Genomic DNA, 23,480 nt, shown 5'->3' with positions numbered 1-23,480 from the left:
AAAACCTAAGCGGTAAGCATATCAAGTAATACTAAGTAGAAGGATAGCACAAGGTGTGTGGAGAAATGACAAGAGCTACAACTTCTATTATTTTTTTGTTTAATTATCGTCTAAAGCCAAAGTAAGATGGCTTGTTTAATTTATAACATCATAATAATTATAAAGTACATAAAACTGTATCCCTTCATGTTCAAAATAGATGGGGTTTTGTTGAGGTGAATTTTTCAATGACAGATAACAGATGTGTTGGAACGTCAAACTGAAAGCATCTGTTGAAGTGTTTAGCTGTTGAACTACCACTAGAGGGAGTAAGAGAGTCACTACTGAGTTCATGGTCACTACCACACTGAGGCTGCGTCTCATGTCTGAAATGGTTTATCCTTGCTACTCACTCGAACCAGAAGGTGTTTGAGGTGCTGCAGCGGATCAGACCTCAATGAAACTTCAAAGAAGACTTTGATAACCGACAAAGGACAGAAATTAAAACGGGGACGGACAGAACCCTTAAAAAGTTTCCCAAAAGTTTGTATGTCATAAACTGGGATTTAAAAAGTATTAATTTTCTGATTCACCATCAAACAAAAAATCTGTTAATTTCAGGTCTTATTAAATCCAAAGCACAAAAAACAACTCCTTCACGTTTAGAATAGAAATATTGTATTTTCTTGGTCATTTATTTCCTCGGTGAAATTTGATTATGAAGAGAATTAAAGTCTGACAGAGTGGCTAAAAGGCTGATTATTCATGACCATCTGGTTTGATAAATATTTGATTTCAACATTTTCCTGAAACATGAAACCAAATAAATAACTTCCAGTGTTCCTATGAAATCGTAAAGTATCTGTGTTTATAAAATTCAGAGTTCAACATCAGATTATCAGTAAATTATTACAAATCAAATCATTATCAAATTCAATGATTGAATATTAAAGCTTTGTGTCATAGAAATGGTCCTCGTGTTTAAATGCAGACTGCAGGATGTTCTTCATGTGTAGGTGTAATCAGGTAACATACACAGACTAAACACTTTTATTGTGAGTATTTTATTAGAATGAATTCAGTGTGCATTTGTGCAGCTACAGCTGTTAAAGCTGACAGCGATCAGCTAACGGGGTCACCACAATGTCGGATGTTGCGTCACGTGATGCTTCAGTGGAATTAAGGACGTCTTATTTCTCCTCTCTCCTCTGCCTCGTTTCCTCACAAATTCCCGAAAATCTCTGATGGATGAGACTAAGACGCAAGTGAGGGGCGCAAGTGCTAGATTCATGGATGTAATTTAGGAGACACAGGATTTATCTTTAGAATATGAAAAGGTTTTTCTCTATTAATAAATATTAATATTCTTTCTAATATATGATAAGATCTTTTTTTTTAATGAAGGTTATCCTGTTATGACTGAAGCCAGAAGAAACCAGTTTAACTATTTAATAAATGTATGAATATACTCGAGGGTAATCAATCACACTTTTTATGTCCATGTGTCTTTTAGTTAAATTCATTGAAACTGGTAAAAAATAAAACACTGTATAACAATCAGTGTTGCTGCAATGCACACTGACATACACAGCATGTCAGGAGGAGCTGTAAGATAATGTTAGCTCCTTTTTTAGGTTAGATTACATTAAATATTGACTTAATTGAAATAATTCTGAATAAAAACGTTTCATCAAACAAAAACACGCTGCAAGACGAGCTACTGCTGACGTTAACTTAGCTCAGCCTTTTATCCACAATAATTTTAGATCCAGATGTGCGTTGACCTAAACTCTTTTATATGGTAGAAAGATCTAATTTTAAAACAACCACCATTTAAAAAGTCATGGTATCCTGACTTGAAGAAGAAGTTCTGTACCCAGATTGATTTAAAGTAAAGCCCTTATTTTTAAGTGCTCAATATGTTAAACTCAAGTCTAATAACTCAACCTCCCAGAGCAGATTAATAAAAGAGCTCGACCTGCAGCTGCATTTTGTAATAACCTCAATGGCTGTTTCATTGAGAGAATCAGTGGTACATTACTACAGCATAATCCATACTTGTGATTTAAAGTACTCATTAAACTACAGATTAAACATGAAAGATGTTGAGATGTGTGTACTCACATGATCTTTTTTCCTGCTGCAGCACAGATGAGTGAGACTTCAGACCCACCTGGTGGTCAAACGCAGAACAGTGAAGAACTCAAACTGGATCCACCTCTTCTTCTGACACCTGTGAAACACAAATGTCCAGTGATACATCAAATATGAAAGTACAAAGTGCTTTAAGACTTGTAACGAGGATACAAGCATATGATTTAACTTACATCTTTAAATACATCTTCAAAAAATTTAAAACAGCAAAGATAACATCTAGTATGAATACTGAGAGTACCTTTACGTAATTCCTGGAGCTAATATTTCTTTTTTTTAACTGTCGATTTATTCAAATTGTTATAGTTTTCTGTTCATGTGGTACTGCCTGTAAAGAGTAGTTTTTTTTTGCAACACATAAATACACAGCAATGAAAATATCTAGATTATAAGCAGGATAAAAAGGATTCCTACGCTGTTCGACAAGGGTAACCAACCTGCAACGACCTGGAAACGACTTACATTAAGAAAAACGTGCAAACAATGTTAATCCGATAGAAAATGAAAATACACAAAACAAAAGTAACCACTGAAACGTGCTGCACATGAAAGAAATATGTTGTGAAAAGTCAAAACAACTGCATTAACATAAAACGCACTGCAAAAACATTAACAGTAATAAGTCAAAAAGAAGAATATCTCCAGTCTCCAGCAGAAGTGCTCCAGGCCTGTAGGGTCTCTGTGGAACAGTTTATTATTAACTGAAGAGTGAGGCAGACAAGGAAGTGAGTTATATGTGTGGATGGTAAAGTTGCACAGTTTGATGAGAGAGAGTAACAATGACATTACTGCAACTCAGAGATTTAAAGCAAGTCCAGTCTAGAGGTCGTATGCAGGTGTTTTGGCTTTAAGCAGCACATTTTAGTCCTTGTATTTGTTTTAGACTTTTGCTTTTAAATTAATATTTTTTCTGAATTTTGCTTCACGTTTTTCCTAATGTAAATAGTTTCAGCCGTTGCAGGTCGGTAGCCCTTGTCTGCCAGTGCAGCAGTTTGTGATGGTGATGATGATGACTGCAGGTCTGTAAATCACCATCCCCTTACTGGAATAAACAGGTTTAGATCCAGAGAAACCCATATTCTAATTAAGACAGCGTCAGTATGAGATGAAGTAATGAGGTTATATGATTTTAACATGTTAATGATGGATAAATCATAGCAACCCCTTTCTTATTTTTAAAGTGTTGAATGTCAGAAGACATGAGTGAAATGTATTGGATAAAACCTGTCACTAGATGGCAGCACAAACTTAAACATACAGGGTGTTTTAGAACTGAGTTGAATTCAAATTGTAACACAATTTGCTTTTTGGGGAGACTCTACTTCCAGCCTCTTGGCAGGATTTAAAGAATTGTTACTTGCAGCACATGTTTGGTTCAGTTAAATTAATATTTATATCTATTGAAAACCCATGTTGGTTGTGTGTCACCAACCTTATGAATAAAGCATAATAATACTAACAATAGTTAAAACCAAAAGAAGAGGTAGTTCAGATAACCTTAGCATTTAGAGTATCTCTCTTTTATCAGAGGTTTATTTCTTTATTCAATTTTAAAATATGTTGTTTTTAAATCATGTAGTGGTAGATTTTGGAAATACAAGTTTGCATGTTCTGTTAGGATTCAGCAGCCACATACAACATTATACAATACAATAATTATTTGATATTTTCAGGTTTGTAGTAAGACTTTCAATGGAAAAAAGAACATTATTGACTGTGGTACAGTCAGATCTACAGACTATAGCTATACACTGACCACTCGCCTCTTCAGACTGCATTGACATATCTAAATAAAACGGGGTTGCCATTTCTTTGTGAATCTGACATTCCGGTGTTACGGCTTGAAAGGTGACCATGTTATCTGGCGACTTTCGTCTGTGGTTGTCGTAGATCATGCAGATGTTGAAGACAGAAAATGTTACTACGAATGCCTCTTATGTCCATTTTTAAAAAATCAAATAGTCTATGTCTTTAATGAAAAATTTACCAAAGAGGCATCCGTTTGGACACTAAAACATTTGTTGAATCTGCTAGGACAACAACAGACGGCTGAAAGTCGCCACTTCACACGGTCACTGTTTACACCGTAACACCGCAATGCAGCTGGCTAACTGTTAGCCGCCGTAGTAGTTAGCATACGACATTTTTATACATGCTAAACTAGCGTCGAAGATACAACATACTCTTTTGTTTGGCTCACATTAGTGTCCCTGTGAGACTTTAGATTAGAAGCTAAAAGACGATAATGTATTTTTCAAGAAATTAGCACCCTACGATTAGCCTACACTACTGAAAAGTTTGCTGACATTAGCTTAAAAATAAACGCGCCTTTTAAAGTCCAGCAGGGGTTTTAAGAAACGTCAGTTCTTTGCAAGTAAGCTGGTGCAAAGGAACAACAAAAAACGAGTCCTGTGTAAAGTAGGCTTGTGTTTAACTCTTTTGTCACCTGTTTAGATCAAGCTGAGCACATCGCGCTCCTCCTCTTCATCAGTAAAGTGACAGCCTCTATGGAGTCACAGAAGTGACATTAAACTAATAAACATGTGAAAATGTAAAGATGGATTAATAAAAAGTATGGAAAGATCAGCAAAGACAATATTAGAATAGGCCTACAGCCACAAAATGAAGACAAAAAAGTAAAATAGCTATTATCCAAATGGTATTTTAGCATTTATTTTTATTTTGACATTGATTATTAGGTTACTTTGGAAGTCCTACAATGACATGCATCAATAGGCCCACTTTTCTTCTGAATCAATTTTCCCATATTACAAGTTTTTGGTTGTTTTTTCTTCAGATTTTAACTTATTTCTCTCGTTATCTTGGGATAGGCTAAAGGCTTAATATGCTATTTTTCACCCTTAAATATAATAGAAATCAAGTATATCCTCTGAAAATAACTCTGAGTCATGACTGTCTACAATGGGTGTAACACCCGAGTCCCACTGTCTGTGATGCTTTCAGAGTTTTCCGAGACTTATCTACACTTTGTTTACATCGCCAGGACAGCCGGCTGACTCCTCCCCTCGCGTATAAAATAATAAAAATAATAAAAAGTTAATTGAGGGACTAGAAGAAAAGAAGAATAACATACTGTACTCACTGCTTAACTGTGTTTCTAGATCACGCTCATTTCAGGTAAATTTACATGCAGTGTGAAGATACGAGCATAATAAAGATCGCTAGCATTAGCATGCTAACACAACAATGCACCGTGAGTTGTTTTGGATTCATGCTGGTGCTCAAGGGCGACATCTGCTGGATCAAAAAATCACGTATAAAGCCTTTAACTGTAGGCCTAACGAGTTGATTTCAGACAGTCTGGAGTTCTCGAGAAATTAAATAGTTATAACTGGAAATGTTTTTCAATGTTGTTGTTGTATATTTTGTCTGTTTATGTTACAGTTGTGGGTGTCTGACACTTCATGAGTTTCATAGTGAAATCCAAATAAACCCAAACAGCACTTTGACTAAATAAATACATTATTTTATTTGTATCTTACACAAGCCTATCTACATAACAAAAATGTGTAAGTACATACATTTTGCTTTACACTGTCTTTGTACTGAATAAAGTTGATTTTGAATGGTATATTTTAAATAAATGAAAAAAAATCTTTACATTGTTTGTCTCAATCAATATTTGAACAGTGAAGTGTAACAGTAAAAAGGGACAGGGAAAACTAATCGATCTATGAGGTACAATCTACAATCTGGATTTTGTTGGGGGGTCAGCTAGTTACTGAACAATTCGTTCAGCCTTGAACTTAACCTTGGATCACAACCACTCTCCTAGGTAATGCTGGGAGAAAAAAAACCCTTCTACTTCTTTAAGCTTAAGAACTGTGGCCTATAAAATGTGTGACGATTGCTTCTGATAAGACTAAAAATACATTGCTTGCTTTTCCAACCAGAAAAATCTAGTTGATTAGAAACTAGAGTATATAAATGTTCATATAAAAACAACTTAAAAAGGTAACAAGCTCCCAACAATGCACCTGTAGAGCCACTTTAAAACTGAGCAATAATTCCGGGTCAGAAAGCAGGTTTTCAGTCATAGAGAGGATGACATACAACAACAATCTGAGTGCATCCTGTTAGCAGATATCTGACATGTGCACAGATGGACCACAAAGAGGACTAGAGCCTTGGCCTATGACCTTTTGTCCTCAGACTCAACGAGTTTACTCTCCTTGCTGGTGTTTCTTCTTTCGGCTATCATATTTAATTATTATAATAAATCACGAAATTATTAATTAGAAGTTACAATAAAACATGACAGCTATGGCGAAGATGACGACCTGAGTTGTTTTGTTGCAATGTGTCAGATATTCTTAACATATTTTGCCATGTAAAATAATCAATTTCTATATATACGTAGGCCTATTGAAAGTGTCTTGGATTGTTTTTGATAGTTGCAGTTTTGGAAATAGAAAGTACAGGTAAAGGAATAATGTTTAATTCTAAGTATCCAACTTAGTCTTTGCAAATCAGCTATTTCAGTCACTGAACATAACCTCTAGACCGTGTTTGTGCCTGTTTGGACCCTTTTGGAGATTTTTAAATGTAAATATCAGATAAATAATCTGTCTTGCCATGCTCTGTTGTACCAACACTTTTTTCAAGCAGTCACATTACAACTTGATTTTATTTACATGTTAGATGCTAATTAGCAGCTTTATGTGTCTGTGCTCAACATTCCTTTTAGCTCATCCATTGCTTTCTTACATAGATTTTTTGTGGCATCCTATGCGGGTGAGTCAGGATTGTTGTTTGCTTAGACAGGAGGCAAGAGTGATAAAAAAAACAGCTCCTTTAAGTCACCACTCTCAGATACAAGGGGCGTTTCACAGGCGTTTCACATCTCTCTCAGCATCTTAAGTCTCATAAATAAACAATCTGCTCAACTGCAGACAAGAATACAAAGTTACTGTGGGAAAGAAGTTGCTTAGACAGCTCGTTTGTTATCTTAGCAAAATGTATAGATTTAATAACTTTCATTATACATTTCTAATCCACATAAGCTAACTTATGGCTAAAAAAAACAACAACAACTTTTTGCAATGGTCATGCTAAGCAGAGGCTTTGAAAGAATATAAAACCCCTTTCACAAAAATTTGCTTTATACCCCACTGAACAAAATAACTTCTTCAGCCAGACACACTCCTCAAACCAGTTACTATTATGTTCCACAAGTATCAAAACTTGAAGAGACTGTTTTTTCTTATTCTTCACCTGACTCCTGGAACAAGTTACAGCTAGATGTTCGACATGAATACACTTTCACCTTTTGGGCATTTACATGTTTTTGGGTTTAAACCATCCACTTCCTATAGGTCTACATTTGTAATTGTTTTATTTACACATGTACCACTTTATTATTTTATTCACTTGTACCATCTAGGCTAGTATTTTAGTCCATTTTTGGTTTCATCTTATACACAGCATTTTAATCTACCTTTTAGTTGTCCAAACCTCATGTTCAGAATTGCAGCTTCCTGATTTGAATGTCCTTTTATCAAACTCTTGTCATGGTTTTTATGATGGTTTCATAGTCCCTCTTAATTTATTCTGTAACTGAGTCAATATCATTGTAAATGAGGGTTGCACCCTCAATGATCTCTCAAGGATAAATCAAGTTTGAATAAATAAATAGGATTTTGATGCTACAAACAGAGTTTGGATGGTTTAAGTGCCCCATTTTTATTTTCCTTGTGTCCTACCCCCCAAAATGTTTGTGTGGGTCCCTGGCAGATAAGGTAGCCTATGTTCCCAGTAAAGAACACCACCTTTCCCTTAATTACCCAATTATAGACCTAACATGGTCAATCTGAATATTTCAAGAAAAAATTCGCACACTAGGCTTATTTTCTGACGTTTGATGAAAACCAGATGTGAAGAGTTTATAAATGGTAACACTTTGGTTAAACTCTCAGCGCGCTGCTCTTAAACGGTGTTGAACTACAAACATTTATTCACATGAAAAGTTGTCTCCGGTAGTTTACGTTGAAATCTGTCTGCTCCCTGATTGGCTCAGTCGAGTCTGTCTGTCAGCCTGTGGTGAGATTAGTCGTCCTCGCTCTGACCATGCCCCTCCTCTGCTGTCGCCTAGGAAACGGGGCGTGGATAACGCGCTCGTGAAGCAGGTGATCGCTGTGATTGGCTGAAGGGTCGGATGACGCAGAAGCGTGCCATCGTTCCATCCGTACAGCTGAGCCGCTGAGGGTGAGCCCGGTCGTTTGAGCTCCACACCGGGAGGCTGCAACCTGCCCACCGTCACAACTCACCCTCACCAACCATTCTCCGTAACCACTCAAGGTAAGATATACGAGTTGTATGTTAGTTTTGATTAAATTAAAAGCTGTAACGACTTAACGCAGGTCGTTAAACGCGCAGGTACTTCAAAAATAGACAGTAAGCGGACAAAGCCGCTCTGCTGACCCGTCCAGGAGCCTGTTTCATCGGACTGGACGGCTCCAACACCGCCGCGCAGCCAGAACTGATTTATCTCATCGGCATGAATAAAATAGAAACATCAATCTTTTTCTTTTAGTTAAAAAAAGTCCTGTCCTTACATATGCCATTTGATAGCTTATTATATTTCTGTAGAATAACGAGAAATTAATGGATTATACATTTTTACAAACAAAAGTGGAATTATTGTTTTGAGTGTAAAGAAACTCATCACTATATTTGCAAACTACTCCTATCAGACAGGGAGCAGACTCAGGTCAGTGATTCATTACATAATTGCGATGTACCGTTTCTATATCTTTTTTAAACCCTAATAGAAAAAGGCTAATACCCATTAGATGTTCCAAACGAGATCTCTCTTTCTTTTTCTGAAATGACTTGATTTTTTAGTTAAATAAAATAGTCATGCACAAAGTTTAATTCAAAATGGTTTAGCTTTACATTTTGTTATAGGCCTATAATTTCATGTTCTCATTCTTTTGTTACAAGTCTATCCCAGCATCCTTTGTTGTTTGTGTTTCACACTTACTGTATATGAAATAGCAGATTGTCCCAGTGGTGTTTCAATGGTTTAAACGTCACAACAATAGAGCAGAATTTTGAAATTACTGACAGTCTCTCGGTTTGTATTCGAATTTAAGGGATAAAAGAGACAATTGATTGATGGCCTAAATTACACAGGGTTTGTTTGCATTTTTAATACGCTAGTTGTTAATGCATGTGGACGGGGATTAAATGGATTATTCATTGTCAGAACTGAGTTACGTTTTTTAACAAACCAAACAAAAGTCATTAATTTATTTTTTAAATGCACTAAACTTGGACAGGGAGGCTCAAGTTGGGTTAACATATTCTGGTCTGGACACAGGAGCTAAAGAGGGATTCTTATTTAAATTAAACAAAAGTTTCACTATGAAAAAAACATTCATAATACAAGGTCATCACACATCACTCACTGTATATAAAGGTGTTCACTCACTCACGGCCTCTCTCTCTCTCTCCTCTCGTGTTATTTGATAGCTCTGCTGCACCATGCTGACTCGCCTGTTCCGCATGCACGGCCTCCTGGTGGCCTCCCACCCCTGGGAGGTGATCGTCAGCACGGTAACGCTCACCATCTGCATGATGTCCATGAACATGTTCACCGGAAACGACCAGATCTGCGGCTGGAACTTTGACTGCCCCAAAACTGAGGAGGTGAGTGAAGGATATCAGTGTGTTAGTGTGTCCATCACACAAATAAAAGTTGGGCCAGTGACCTAGAGTGACGCGGTCACGGTCTCACTGGCCATCCGTACCGTGCCCAAGCACGCTTCAACGTTAAAGTCCAGTTCGTTTGACCAGTGTGACCGCTCCGTATCGTGCTCAGGTACGGTACACTTCTTTTGCTTTGGCACACTTGGGAGAGGTGTGCTTCGGCCCGGTACACTTCATGCACGAGCACAAGCACGCGGGTAAACAACGCTGACAGCCTTCATTATGGAGAAATCCAGAGTTTCATGTCTGTATCTGACTAAAATGAGACACTCATGTTCTCTGTGTTGTTCTCCGACGTACGGGCGTCCGCGCGGCCAAGTCCGTGCGTGAGTCCGCGCGGACGCCCGTACATCAGAGAACAATTTATTTATTTATTGCTGTGTCTGATTAAAATGGCTTAAAATAAGCTGTAAAGTCAGAAAAGTAGCTGTCATGTTCTGTGTTTTTCTCTGACGTGCAGACGCGGACTCGACTGCGCGTCTCTCTCTCTCTCTCTCTCTCTCGTCCGCTTGTTTGTAAACTGAGCACGCTTAATAATGACATAAAACGTGCATGTGTTGTATTAAGACGTTATGTACAAGGGGTAATGGGGGGGGGGGGGGGGGGGGTACGGATGGCCAGTGTGACCGCGCCCTGATGAGACCCTCAGGACTGTACTCTTGTTGCATTTTAGATCATATTTCACACTTAAGATTTTGTGCTTGAACCCAACCAAACTGTGACCATTTTATTTGTCTTTCAGAAGCCCTTACTATAGTGTGCAAATATTACTGATAAGACCCGGTGTGGACTAAAATGATACTCTACAGGTTGATTATACATTGATATCTGAACACAGATCACCCATCTGTGCAGATCGTCTGATTTTACGAATTTGCAACCAACCAGATTTTGTGTCTTTTTACAGCAAATCCTGAGCAGTGACATCATCATTCTGACCATCACACGCTGCATCGCCATCGTCTACATTTACTTCCAATTCCAAAACTTAAGACAGCTTGGATCCAAATATATTCTAGGTAAAATGTTGATAAGTGAATAACTTGTTTTTAAGGTGCATTCATCATTGAAACGATACTAGATCTTGTCATCTAATCGTCTACAAGAAGCTCAAACTCACTCTCTCCTCTGCTCTCCTGCAGGCATCGCTGGACTCTTCACCATCTTCTCCAGCTTCGTTTTCAGCACCGTGGTCATTCACTTCCTTGATAAAGAGCTCACAGGCCTGAAGTGAGAACAAATCCTCTTTAGGTCCTACCTTTTTAATCAGTATTTCTGTTAAAGCTCCAGCTGATTGTTGTGTTCTGACCTGCAGCGAGGCTTTGCCTTTCTTCCTGCTCCTCATCGACCTCTCCAAAGCCTGCGCACTCGCCAAGTTCGCCCTGAGCTCCAGCTCTCAGGTATGAAACATTATTCTTATTACAACATTTCACATGGAATTCTACAGTCTACCTGGGATGGTAACTTCACTTTAATTTCCCAGGATGAGGTGAGGGATAACATTGCTCGGGGCATGGCGGTGCTGGGACCCACCTTCACTCTGGACGCTTTGGTGGAGTGTTTGGTGATCGGAGTGGGAACAATGTCAGGTACATGCAGCTATTCAGAGGGAAATTCATTTACTGAATAACGTCTAAGGTTTGCATTACGAGGGGTTTATTATCAGTTTTTTTATCTGATTCACTGAGGTCAAGTATTTCTGAGAGCGAGCTAGTTCAAATAGAAAAAGTTTAAGGAGATTGCGGAATCTCCTTAAACTTTAGGAGTGAGGCAATATCTTTAAAAAGAGGAAAAACACAGGTCAAATAACATAATCTGTCTCCAAGACAAAACATCCAGCTTAGAAAAATGTCTCTGAAAGAGAAAACACAAGTATCAGTAAAATAACTCAAACTGTCCGTTATACACTTCCATCAGTTTATAGAAACACTTCCTGCTCAGATTTGATCCCTGCAGAACGTTTTATTGAACAATGGCATCATTGGTGTTAAACTGTGTTTCGGCGCTCTTCTGTCGCTACTCATCATTCATCTTTTTTGATTACTTTATTTATAACTTCCCTTTGCAATAAAACAGACATACAGTACCGGACAGATGAACACCCAACACTTTCACACATAATGGCAGAAAGAAAGGCAAGGGGCACATATCTAGATATCCCAAAAAATAGTCCAGAGCTCTCATTAGGCAAATGGAATTTTAAAAAAAGACCACCCCCCTCTATGAAAAAGGTCCTGGGTGGACAACAAACAACAAAACAAAAACAAAAAACACACACATATTGGTAGGAGTCAGTCAGAATCATCAGTCAGTATGCCAAATCAGTCAAAGTTAACAGAGAACATAGATGGAACGTAGCCGCAAAGATCATCATTTGTGCAGTAAAATCTTATCAAGCAGTGTCAGAAAGGGTTTCCAAACCTTAATGAAATAACCATGAGAGTTCTGTTTGCTAAAAAGAATAAGAAGCATGTCAGACATTGAGCCACCCTTTGAAACATGGGGGTGTTGTAGATTAGACTAGTTTAGTAATTTCAATCTTTTAGCTGCATTGAGAGCCTGTTTGTGGTCGGGGGAAGGGACCTTGTCAAGTCAGAGCAGCCAAATATTTGCTTTGAAGTCTGGCTGAATGTTTGTTCCATATTATTTGGAAAACCAATTAAAACTTGTCACACCAGAAATGACTCAGTACTGGAAAATGCCAGAACAAGTGCTGTACCACACCCATCACACACTACTTATCACTAATCTTTACTTATCAATATTGAATGTGGAAATAAATGTAACTACAACTAAACTTCAAAAAAAATGTTTTCATCTCAAATTGTTATTTTCTGCATAAGCTGAACTCGTAAAATGTTTAAAGGGCTCGCCATATAAAAGCGAGCTTTAACACTGAGTTTTCTTCAGACGCAGAGCGTGTATGTCATCAACAGTAGAAAGTGAATCCTCATTATCTGAATCGGTGTGTTTCAGGTGTGCGTCAGCTGGAAATCATGTGCTGCTTCGGCTGCATGTCTGTGCTGGCAAACTACTTTGTGTTCATGACGTTCTTCCCCGCGTGTGTCTCCCTGGTGCTGGAGGTAAGAGTGTGTTGTTAATTTTATATATATGTGTGTGTGTTGATATCAGGTTGATTGATCACGGTGTGTTTCCTCCTGCAGCTGTCCCGTGAGAGTCAGGAGGGTCATCCTATCTGGCAGCTGAGTCACTTCTCCAGAGTGATGGAGGAGGAGGAGGACAACAAACCCAACCCGGTGTCGCAGAGAGTCAAGATGATCATGGTAACTCCTCTCTTTCTTTTTCTATATATGTGTTATTATTTAGAGTCCTTAAACAATTTTTATATGAACCCTGAGTGTGACTCCTCTCTCTGCTCTTCTCCTGCAGTCTCTTGGTCTGGTGATGGTTCACGCTCACAGCCGTTGGATCGCTGAGCCGCTCTCCATCAACACCACCATGGACATCCAACAGGTGGGCATGCAGCTGGACCACCTCTCCCCCAGGAGGATCGAGCCTGCTACACCGCTGTGGCACTTTTACCTGACCAGGTGAGGTTAAGGCTCGTCTCTCTTGTAACTGCATGTTGTGGTGTCTTTTCTGCTTTGCTGTAGTGGAAGTGTGATTATGTCCTCAGGATTTAATGCAATTAAACGCTAAAACAGAGGAGACTGAATAACACATGGATGATAATGAATAACAATTAAAACTCAAGCAACAGTGATGAAATATGGAACAACTTTCTGAACATAAAATATTCAGGGGCCTCTTCCTTTGATGAAACTAAAGTTGTTTTCATTTCAAAAATCATTTCAGTTAATTTGACCCCATCAGACTTTTCCTTTATCATCCACCTCTGAAGTTTGTGAATTTTTGTCAGAAACCCTGAATTGCTTCAGAGTGGGAATTGGCAGTAACTAATGCTCCAGTAATCAGAGGTTTAAGGGGCTGTATCCAACAACACCTTCTTCTTTTTTTGCGCTGGCTGCGCTCACAACCTCAGTTTAAGAGCGCTTCTTACTGTTGCTAGGTTACAAAAGTTGACTTCCCCTTTCCCCTGTTGTGACCGTACGGTCTGTTTTAAAGAGTTCTGTGTGCTTAATGTTTTCTTTTATTTAAGGGAATATCACCAAAATAATAATGAATCATGTAGAAGCAGCACTAGACCTGGACCTCCCAGAAAAGACGAGTCAGATCAGTTTCTTCTCCACCATTGTTGTTGACAAAGGTGATATCAGAAGTCCCAGCCCTTGATTTTTTTTTGATTTCTCAGTAAGGGAGAAATGACATCAATGCACACAGCGGTGCTCCAAAAGCTGAACTATTTGAAGTGACAGAGAGAGAGAGTGCAGTGACAAAAAACAGCTGACACCAAAGGCGTTTCTGTTGTCAGGACGCTGAGTGCTGAAAACGCTAAACTGTGTTGGTTCTGTATTGAAAATAGGCAGATAAAAAATAGGCAGTGGACACAGGCCTGTAAAGTTTGATGGGGCGCCAGTTTGCCTAGCGGTTAGGTCGTGCCCTATGTACAGAGGCTGTAGTCCTCTAAGCAGGCAGCAATGGTTCAAATCTGACCTTTGGCTCTTTTCCCTGCAGGATGTTGACCATGGATGTGGAGCAGATGATCTGTCTGCTGTTGGCTTTGATGCTGGCCATCAAGTACATCTTCTTTGAGCAGGTGGAGATGGAGTCCACTCTGTCCCTGAAGAACCCCATCATGTCCGCCCCCGCCCTCACCCAACGACGGCCTGTTGACACCTGCTGCAGGAACGAAACACCTGCTCCAAAACCAGCGGCACTCGTCCAGCGTAAACCCGCCCCAACACCTGCAAATAAGACTGAGAGAGGTGAGAGTGAGCACGAAGATGAAGATGATGGAGCTGAGGTGGTCAAAAAGTTCACTACTATGAAACTAATCGATACCAAGTGTTTTAAAACAATACAAGTATAATCTCAGTTATATTTATGATCCATCGTATCAAAAAGTGCAAAAGCTTTAAAAAAAAAAAAAAAAAAAAATGATGCAGAATGGGTACCAACATTTTTGATATTTACTGTTCCTTTCCTAGTGATCTAAAACGATAAAATATTTGTAAATAAATGATCGGTGGTGTTGAAAATGTTAAACACAGGTACCGACTTTGAAAAAAATATACAGATCATCAGTCCTTTTTTAACCTGAAGTTGGAGAGACCTAAAGAGAGACAACAGCAATGGTTCATTCAAATTTAAATACTGACATTTCTCTATTCATTTTGATGTCTCATAAAGGTGCAAAAGTTACATTTATGTCTTTTACAAAAAGACAAAGTAGAGGAGGTGACACTGTCTGAATTTTACAAATACATTGGCAATGTTTTGTCACAGAAACTTAAAGTTTCTAGGACAGGTACCATGAAGTTTAAAATTCTGTTAACATGACAACCCGAGGTGGAGCACATGTGGAGCACTGTGGTGTCTAACTCCACCTTCTCTCCGTAGATGAGGTGATCAGGCCCCTGTCTGCTCCTCCCGCTGATCCTCAGGTGAAGAGCGTCTTCGTCGTGGGGGAGGAACAGGAGCTGAAGTCTGAGAGCGATCAGCCGAGCATCAACACAAAGCCCCGAGATCTCGACCAATGTGTGTCCATCCTAAACAACCCTGAGGTAACACAATTAAAAATACGCCCCTCCCTTCACTCACAACGCTGATAACCCCCCCGACTCAGGAGGCTGAACGATTACGTCACCTCGGCCCACATCCTGACTCCGTATTCCGCCAATAAGACGCCGTGTGGTTTAACTGGCCTTTAATGAGCTTAGTTCCTCCACTATCTCGGTGAGGATGAAGCAATTAGAGCGTGACGACTGTAGAAAAGACACTTTAAGTGATTCCTGTGGCTCCATGTGTGACCTCATATCCACCCCGCTCAGATCAGCACACTCTTTTCAGGTTTTTATTACATTTTGACTTTATCTCCCTGACACAGCACTTTAACATTTCTATTATTAAGATATTTGAAATGGAAATAGTTCCGTTAATGTTGACCTATAGACATCATGCAAGGCAGACTATAATCTGTCTTACTCTTAAGTAATTGCGTCTTAGACAAGTAAGTGTAAGCAGCATAAGTGTAAATGCTCATGGCAGCCGAGCATCACTTTGACTCTGCGGCCAGGACAAATAAAACTCCACAGGTGAAGAAAACACTCGGTGTCTCCTCCTGATCACTCCGTGGTGTTGTCACTTGGTTTGTCTCCTCATACTGCTCTGTACCACAGTGGGGAAAAAAAGAGATGATATCTAGTCCTTTATTGTGTGTCTGTCGCAGCTGGGTCCTCGTTTCCTGAGCGACGCTGAGGTGATGCTGCTGGTGAACTCCAAACACATCCCCGCTTACAAACTGGAGGCCATGATGGAGCGACCGGAGAGGGGCGTGGCCATACGTAGACAGATGATATCCGCCAAACTTCCCTCCCCCTCTGCTCTGTCCTCACTGCCCTTCACGGACTACGACTACTCCAAGGTAAAAAAAAAACACACACACACACACACAAACCCACGATTCCAGGTTTGATTATTATTTCTGTTTTCTAGGTTATTGGCACCTGCTGTGAGAATGTGATTGGCTACATGCCCGTACCTGTGGGTGTGGCCGGGCCGCTGCATCTGGATGGGAAGCAGTTCCAGGTTCCCATGGCAACCACCGAGGGATGCTTGGTCGCTAGCACAAACCGCGGCTGTCGAGCCATTGCTGTGAGTGTCAGGTGTTGTTTTCTGAACATGTCAGTCGAGTTTACAGGAAAAAATATATATATAAAAAAATATTTTTTCTTTCACTTTTGAGTGGGTGATCATCTCATTTGTAGGTTTTACAAACACTAGCTTTGTAGGAGTCTAGTGTGGCCATGGGATATTGTTGACTCTGCTGATAGAAATGTTTTGGAGGACTTCAGCCGGTTTCAAATTCCTTAAACCCTTAAAGATATGAAAATGGATTTATTTTAATTATTTAGAATCTTCAATGATAATGTGAAGACTCTAGTTTTTAATATGTGTCCCTCTTGCCTTTGTACTACAGCTTGGGGGCGGAGCCAGTAGTCGGATCCTGGCGGACAGCATGACTCGAGGCCCTGTTGTGCGGCTGCCATCCGCTTGTCAGGCTGCGGAGGTCAAAGCCTGGCTGGAGAGCTCAGATGGGTTCCAGGATGTCAAAGCTGCCTTCGACAACACCAGCAGGTAAAACATGTCACCTGACGTACATGAAGATAAAATAACGGTGATGGTGATTTTGTGTGAAAGAGTGTGTGATTGATGTTTACAGGTTTGCCCGGCTCCAGAAGCTGCTGGTCGGTCTGGCAGGAAGACAACTCTACATCCGCTTCCACTCGAAGACTGGAGATGCAATGGGCATGAATATGATCTCCAAGGTATTGGAATGTGTGTTTTTGTGTGTGTGTGTGTGTGTGTGTGTGTGTTTGTGTGTGTGTGTGTGTGTGTTTGCATTTTAGCAAGTCCTTAAAATATCAAGGGTCTTATTCAGAGAATATTGCTACAAATGTGACAGTGCTATTTATAGATGCACCCAAAATAAGAAATGAATAGGCTACAAATATCACATCAATAAGTCAAACCTTTCTGAGACTCGACATAAATCTGTTCTTTTAACTGATCCATAGTATTTAAAAGTACTCAAACTAAAACTAAATAGTTAGAACATCTATTTCATAAGACAGGTGTGAAGGACAGGAGCTAATCCATCAAAAAAATTGATTTCTGTACAGAAATGTTGCCGACGTATTTGTGCAATTTATGCAGGAATTTGCCTGCAAGATTTTACCCAGTATTGGAACTTTACAGGTGTCATATTGAAGTATAGCATTCTGGCGTTATGAAAACCAGAAAAGTACACGACAGATTTTAGAATAATACATGATTATATTGTAGCGCTGCAGATAAGGATTAAGGTTCTGTATGTTCAGAACATAAGAAAGAATAGAAGAAAAATGCATTTTTCACCATGATGCCATAAATCAATGCAAATTGCGAAATCATGCCGAGCTATGCACTTTCACACCTGTCCGAACACATTCAACCTTGTTCCAGTGTATCTCAGATATGATGATGAGCGTGTTTTCCTTCCTCAGGGCACAGAGCAGGCTCTCAGCAGGCTGCAGCAGCACTTCCCTGAGCTGCAGGTCATAGCCGTCAGTGGAAACTTCTGCACTGACAAGAAACCAGCCGCCATCAACTGGATCGAAGGACGAGGGAAGTCTGCCGTCTGTGAGGCCACCATCCCAGCTAAAGTGGTCAGAGAGGTACGAGAGCAGCTTGATGTTTGTTTGTTTTTAACTTAATTTTGCCAGTACTGCTATTAAGTTTCCTTGCTGGGGATCAACAAAGTTTTCTAATCTAATCTAATCTAAAACGTTGCAAAGGTAAATCCAGATTCCATCAAAAATGTAAGGGTTAAATTCTCTTTCCACAAGGTCCATTAGCTGCAGTGTCTTCATAGCAGTCAGCCTGTTTCATATGACTTCTCTATCATAAATCTTTTTTTCCTTCCTTGTTGCTACAGGTGTTGAAGACGTCGACGGCCGCTCTGGTGGAGGTGAACATCAGTAAGAACCTGGTGGGTTCAGCCATGGCAGGAAGCATCGGAGGAAACAACGCTCACGCTGCTAATCTGGTGGCTGCTATTTACATCGCCTGTGGACAGGTATGGAAGTATTTAAACTAGATACTTAATGCTTTTATTGTGATGTGTTTCCTGTGTTAATATGTGTGTGTGGTAATGTCTGTGTGTGGTCCAGGACCCAGCTCAGTCTGTAGGGAGCAGTAACTGCATCACCCTGATGGAGGCGTCTGGACCCACGGGGGAGGACCTCTACATCAGCTGCACCATGCCCTCCATCGAGCTGGGAACTGTGGGAGGGGGCACCAACCTGCCCCCCCAACAAGCCTGTCTGCAGGTACACACACACACACATGCTCACACACTTCAGGCAACTGCAGGTAGGCGTGGAATAAATCCTGAGGGATTGTAATAACAGTTATATTGATATATGTCAAATAGTTTTAGCATTTATTCAGAGTTCACCAGTATGTTGTGTTAAAAACCGAAGCAAACTTTTGCCCAACGTGATAAATGCAAAGCCTGAACTAAAACAAAAATAAAAGTGCATTTGAGGGAAACACTCTCATGTGGCTGTGTTGCAGTCCAAAGTCCAAAAAGAAAAGAAGCATCTTAAAAGTTGTCTGCTTGTCGTCTTGTGGACAGACCTGATGAATCATGGATTCAGACTTTTTACAAATCCTCACCAGGATGTAGTTATTTCAGAATCCTGTCAGCCCCTATTGTATCACAGTAAAATCAGTTTCATAGTGATGGTGTAAGACACATTTCAGCCGCCTGTAGTGGGATTGTTAGAGAGATAGAAACTGTCACTCTGAGGAGACAGACTGACAGGAGCTCCACAGCTGAAACATAACTTCTGTAGTTGGTATGCATCAAAGAAATCCTGGTACTAGAACTAACACCTGGTCAACCTCAAGTATGTAGGTGGAGGCAGCAGGAAAATTAATCCAGACACAGTTCATGGAGGAGGAGGGAGATTAACCCGGCTGAGAGAGAGAACAGGTGATGATATGAACACAGGCAGGAGGGAGTTTGGTTTTGAAACTTATTAGAGAGGTTAAATATTCACAGGTTGTGTTTGACCAATGACGATAAACAACATCCTTTCTTAAAACTGGGCACACATAAAACATTTTTTGGGTTTGAATATAGCATAACAAAACTAAAACAGTAACACAATAGGTTGTTTAGTTTGAACAGCTTGACCAATAGAAAAACTGTGTCATCTGTTTTCTGCATAATTTTAGATTCCTGCTGAGTTTGGAGGCTCATGTATCCTATGTTATGCAATATATATCTGTGTGTGTACAGATGCTGGGTGTGCAGGGAGCCAGTCAAGACTGTCCGGGTGATAACGCCCGGCAGCTGGCCCGGGTCGTCTGTGGCACGGTTCTGGCCGGAGAGCTCTCACTGATGGCTGCTCTGGCTGCTGGACACCTGGTCAAGAGTCACATGACACACAACAGGTGAGAACAAGGGATCTGAATTCATGGACACACTGGACAGCTTCTCTATCAATCTCTACCAATCAGAACATTTGATGATGTGGATGTACCTGCATGATTCCTGCAGGTTTTTGGGTTGCATCCATATAATGTTGAATGAATTTATTATGAGTCACTTTAAGCAAACATTTCAGCTAAATACATGTAATGTAGTGTAATAAAAGGTTTAGTTTGTAGTCACACATGCAGCTCACCCTGGAAATTTCAGCACATTTTCACGAGATTTGTGCATGTGAATGAAAGCACCATATGGTAGACTTCTTTGAACACAATCTCAAGCTGAAGGAGAAAGTCTGTTACAAATGTAAAATATCAGAACTGATCTTTACCGTCCTCAGGTCAGATCCTGACACTGAAGGAGGAGATCTTAAGCACACTGCTTCTTTCTTGTTTAATGTTTGTTTTAACAGGAACATTGTCATATTCATCCCACAGTTTACACACCGTTTAATGCATCAAATAGTTAACCTTTCATAGAAACGTGTTTTCAGTTTGACTCTCATCTTTGTTGTTGTGTGTGCAGATCCAAGGTGAACCTGCAGGAGACTCCGGGTAGCTGCACCACGAAAGCGTCCTGAGAGCCTGAGAGCAGCTCAGCATCACAGGAGGACATATCAATCATGATGAAGACAGAACTCTGACGTCTTCCAAGTGCTTTCAAAGAGTGTGTCTCCGGACCGATCTGTGTGCTGGAAATCAGCAGGATCCACACGAGCCAATCAGACTCTTGTGTGGGACTTATCTCGTTTCTTTTTCTTCTTCTTCTTCTTCTTTTTTTTTTTTTTTTACAGAGCAGCTAAATTATTTCCACATTTAAGATGCTTTCTGCACAGTTTGGGATCATAAAACATTTCTGCTGTCCTGTTGCCAAATGAAGCTCTTTGAAAACTTTTGATGACTAAAGTGAGGATGTCTGAATGTGTGTGTCTGTAAACAACAGGGACATTAATGCTTCCTAAAACAGAGTTTTTGTTTGTTGGCTAAGCTTTCAGAAAGCAGCCTCACAGCTCTGGTCCTGGTCCAACCACAAGAAGAAAGAAATGACTCACTTTAAGAATGAGTAAATCAATATGAATAACGATGATTTGGATCCATGAGGCACTTTAAAACTCAGGCTGCAGCCTCTGTGAAAGGCTGAGTCACGTCTGTACAGAAACAGCAGGCAGGTTGAAAAGAAGGGAGAATAAAAACAGGATATTCAGGTGTCTGCACTGCCGATAGGGCTCTGCAACAAATCGTGAACCATTCATTTTGTGATTAAACTCTGAAATGATGATCAAGAGAAATTGAACCGCTCAGCCGACCTCTGCACTGTGTTTCCACACCAAAGGAAATACCTTTTTAGCCCGTTTACTGCAGAAACATGAATGTTATATTTTCACTGTGTGCTGATGCAGACGTTCTAATTTAACCTGCATGAGCCTGCACTGCTGATGCTTCAAATATAATGTCATGTTTTTACAGATGTGGTGTGGGCAAAATGTATTCAGTCACAATAAGTCTGTTTTTTGTCAGCAGATGGAAAATATTTTGGATATATTTTGTAATAAACACAAAAGAACTTTACAATGACAGATTGTCCTGTTTTCATTGATGCTCTGAGTTTTCACATGTTTATGTCAGTGTTTGTGGATTATTGATAACTCATGGTTACATTTATAAATGGAGACGTGATCAGTGTGCCCTCCCTTTTGCATGTTGGACTACAAACAAAAACCTCTACAATCAAATTTGTTCTCCCTAATTGAAAAGAACCTTTGTATAGAGTCTGGGTGTGACTTTGACTTTCCTCTGAACATTATTTGCATTATTTAGTAAGAGAACAAATCATTAGAATTTAGAAGTAGTGAACTTGTGTGTGCAAAAAAAATCCCTCTTATTAATAACACGTATGGCTCGTTTTTTGCAGAACGACTAATCATTTGTAGTCGTTTTAAAGGTGGATCCCCCACAATTCCACACACTAAGATATGTAAGGAAGTATGAGTGAGCAACAGATCATGTGAAAAGCATTAAAATGTAATTTATCTTTAGATTTATGCAGAATTGATATGACTTTGAAATGCTTCCAAAATGTCAAAAGATAAATTCTGTATCTTCACCGTGAAGATATACTTGCAGTTACTGTCAAGAGAAGATTGAAGGAAATGTCTGACACCTGAACAGTTTATAGAAAGCCCACCCTTTATGCATAAACATTGTCATTCATGTAAAACAACTTCTTAACTCCCTATAGATATGTTGTTATTAGAAGTTTATGAAGGGGAAACTCTGAAGTTAATGTCCTGGTAGCTGTAGAAGAAAGTCATGCAGACCCTAACTATTTATGAGACAGTATTCACTCAGCATACAAACTACCATATGATGCCATCCCTCCTCATACCATTGAACACAGGGACACGATCACTGTGATAAATGAGTGATAGTTATCGACTATCGTGTAGAAACTCGCGTGTGTTGGTGAAAGTGTCTCGTCTAACGAGATTATCCAGCTTTATCTTTCTCCTCCTCTCATCGTCTCACAGGGTCTCAGTCAGAAATCCTCCACTGATCTGTCACAGCTCAGCCTCACCAGAGCAGCTGTCGGCCAATCAGACGCCGGCCCAACTCATCTCACCAGCTGTGAGGCGTCTGATTGGCTGAGGGCTGCAGGACCTCTGCACCGTCATGAATAATGTGAGCTGCTTTATAGTGAGGATGTTAACTTACAGAACAGTGAAGAGCTGAAACACACACACACACACACACACACACACACACACACACACACACACACACACTCACACACACACACACACACACACACACACACACACACACCTAAACACACGTGTACACACACACACACACACACACACACACACACACACACACACACACACACACACACACACCTAAACACACGTGTACACACACACACACACACACACACACACACACACACACACTTGTTTGAGTTCATGAGACTTCAGCATGGACACACAGTGTGTACTGTGTGTGAAACTGTGATAACAGATGTAAGAAATGTAAAGCAGTGAAAAGCAGAACCATCAAAACACATAAATTAAGACCTTTTATCAGCATTATTTCTCTAATTCACCTCTGAAACCCCAGCAGAGTGAAGATTTGTATTCTCCTTTTAAATATGTCTGCAACACGCCTCTGATACTGAAAGATTTTTTTCATACAAACATAATCAAAACCCTATAACTTAACAGCCTTAAGGATTCAGTATTATAAATCTATATGGTTAACACATATGTTTTACTGTTATCTACAAAAGGCAAGCAGCAGTTTATAATGAATGAATGAATTACTTGATTAAATGGATACAGTGTTCATATGCAATACAGCATTTCATTATTGTTGTTTATTTGTTATTTTGATTTTTGTGGAGTATCTAGGAGGACAGTTGTTTAGTTGCCTCATTTCTTCAATTCCTATATTTATTGTTATGGACCAAAACAGAAACACACATTCCACATGTGCAAAAC

At 39.8% G+C, this 23,480-nt stretch overlaps 1 protein-coding gene across 1 annotated transcript; it reads left to right on the top strand.

Moving 5' to 3' along the window:
* Window positions 1-8,296: 8,296 nt before the first annotated feature.
* On the top strand, window positions 8,297-21,558 carry hmgcra (3-hydroxy-3-methylglutaryl-CoA reductase a). The gene is made up of 20 exons (XM_061037485.1): window positions 8,297-8,451; window positions 9,628-9,804; window positions 10,772-10,883; window positions 11,007-11,094; window positions 11,180-11,264; window positions 11,348-11,453; window positions 12,841-12,947; window positions 13,029-13,148; window positions 13,255-13,415; window positions 14,461-14,711; window positions 15,346-15,509; window positions 16,175-16,369; window positions 16,441-16,599; window positions 16,925-17,082; window positions 17,168-17,273; window positions 17,991-18,161; window positions 18,422-18,562; window positions 18,657-18,815; window positions 19,793-19,947; window positions 20,510-21,558. The coding sequence occupies exons 2-20, from the start codon at window positions 9,640-9,642 to the stop codon at window positions 20,562-20,564; spliced, it is 2,658 nt and encodes an 885-aa protein (XP_060893468.1). The 5' UTR covers window positions 8,297-8,451; window positions 9,628-9,639; the 3' UTR covers window positions 20,565-21,558.
* The last annotated feature ends 1,922 nt before the right edge of the window (window positions 21,559-23,480 follow it).

Source organism: Labrus mixtus, chromosome 5 (genome assembly GCF_963584025.1).
Source record: "Labrus mixtus chromosome 5, fLabMix1.1, whole genome shotgun sequence".
NCBI classification, from domain to species: domain Eukaryota; kingdom Metazoa; phylum Chordata; class Actinopteri; order Labriformes; family Labridae; genus Labrus; species Labrus mixtus.
Note: the sequence above shows the minus strand (reverse complement) of the source record. Positions and strands in the feature narration are given on the sequence as shown.

Excerpts from the sequence above, each read along its gene's own strand:
- hmgcra (XM_061037485.1), top strand. The coding sequence starts at position 9,640 with ATGCTGACTCGCCTGTTCCGCATGCACGGCCTCCTGGTGGCCTCCCAC. Across the intron at positions 12,948-13,028 it reads GTGTCTCCCTGGTGCTGGAG|CTGTCCCGTGAGAGTCAGGA; the intron begins GTAAGAGTGTGT and ends TTCCTCCTGCAG. Across the intron at positions 13,416-14,460 it reads TGGCACTTTTACCTGACCAG|GATGTTGACCATGGATGTGG; the intron begins GTGAGGTTAAGG and ends TTTTCCCTGCAG.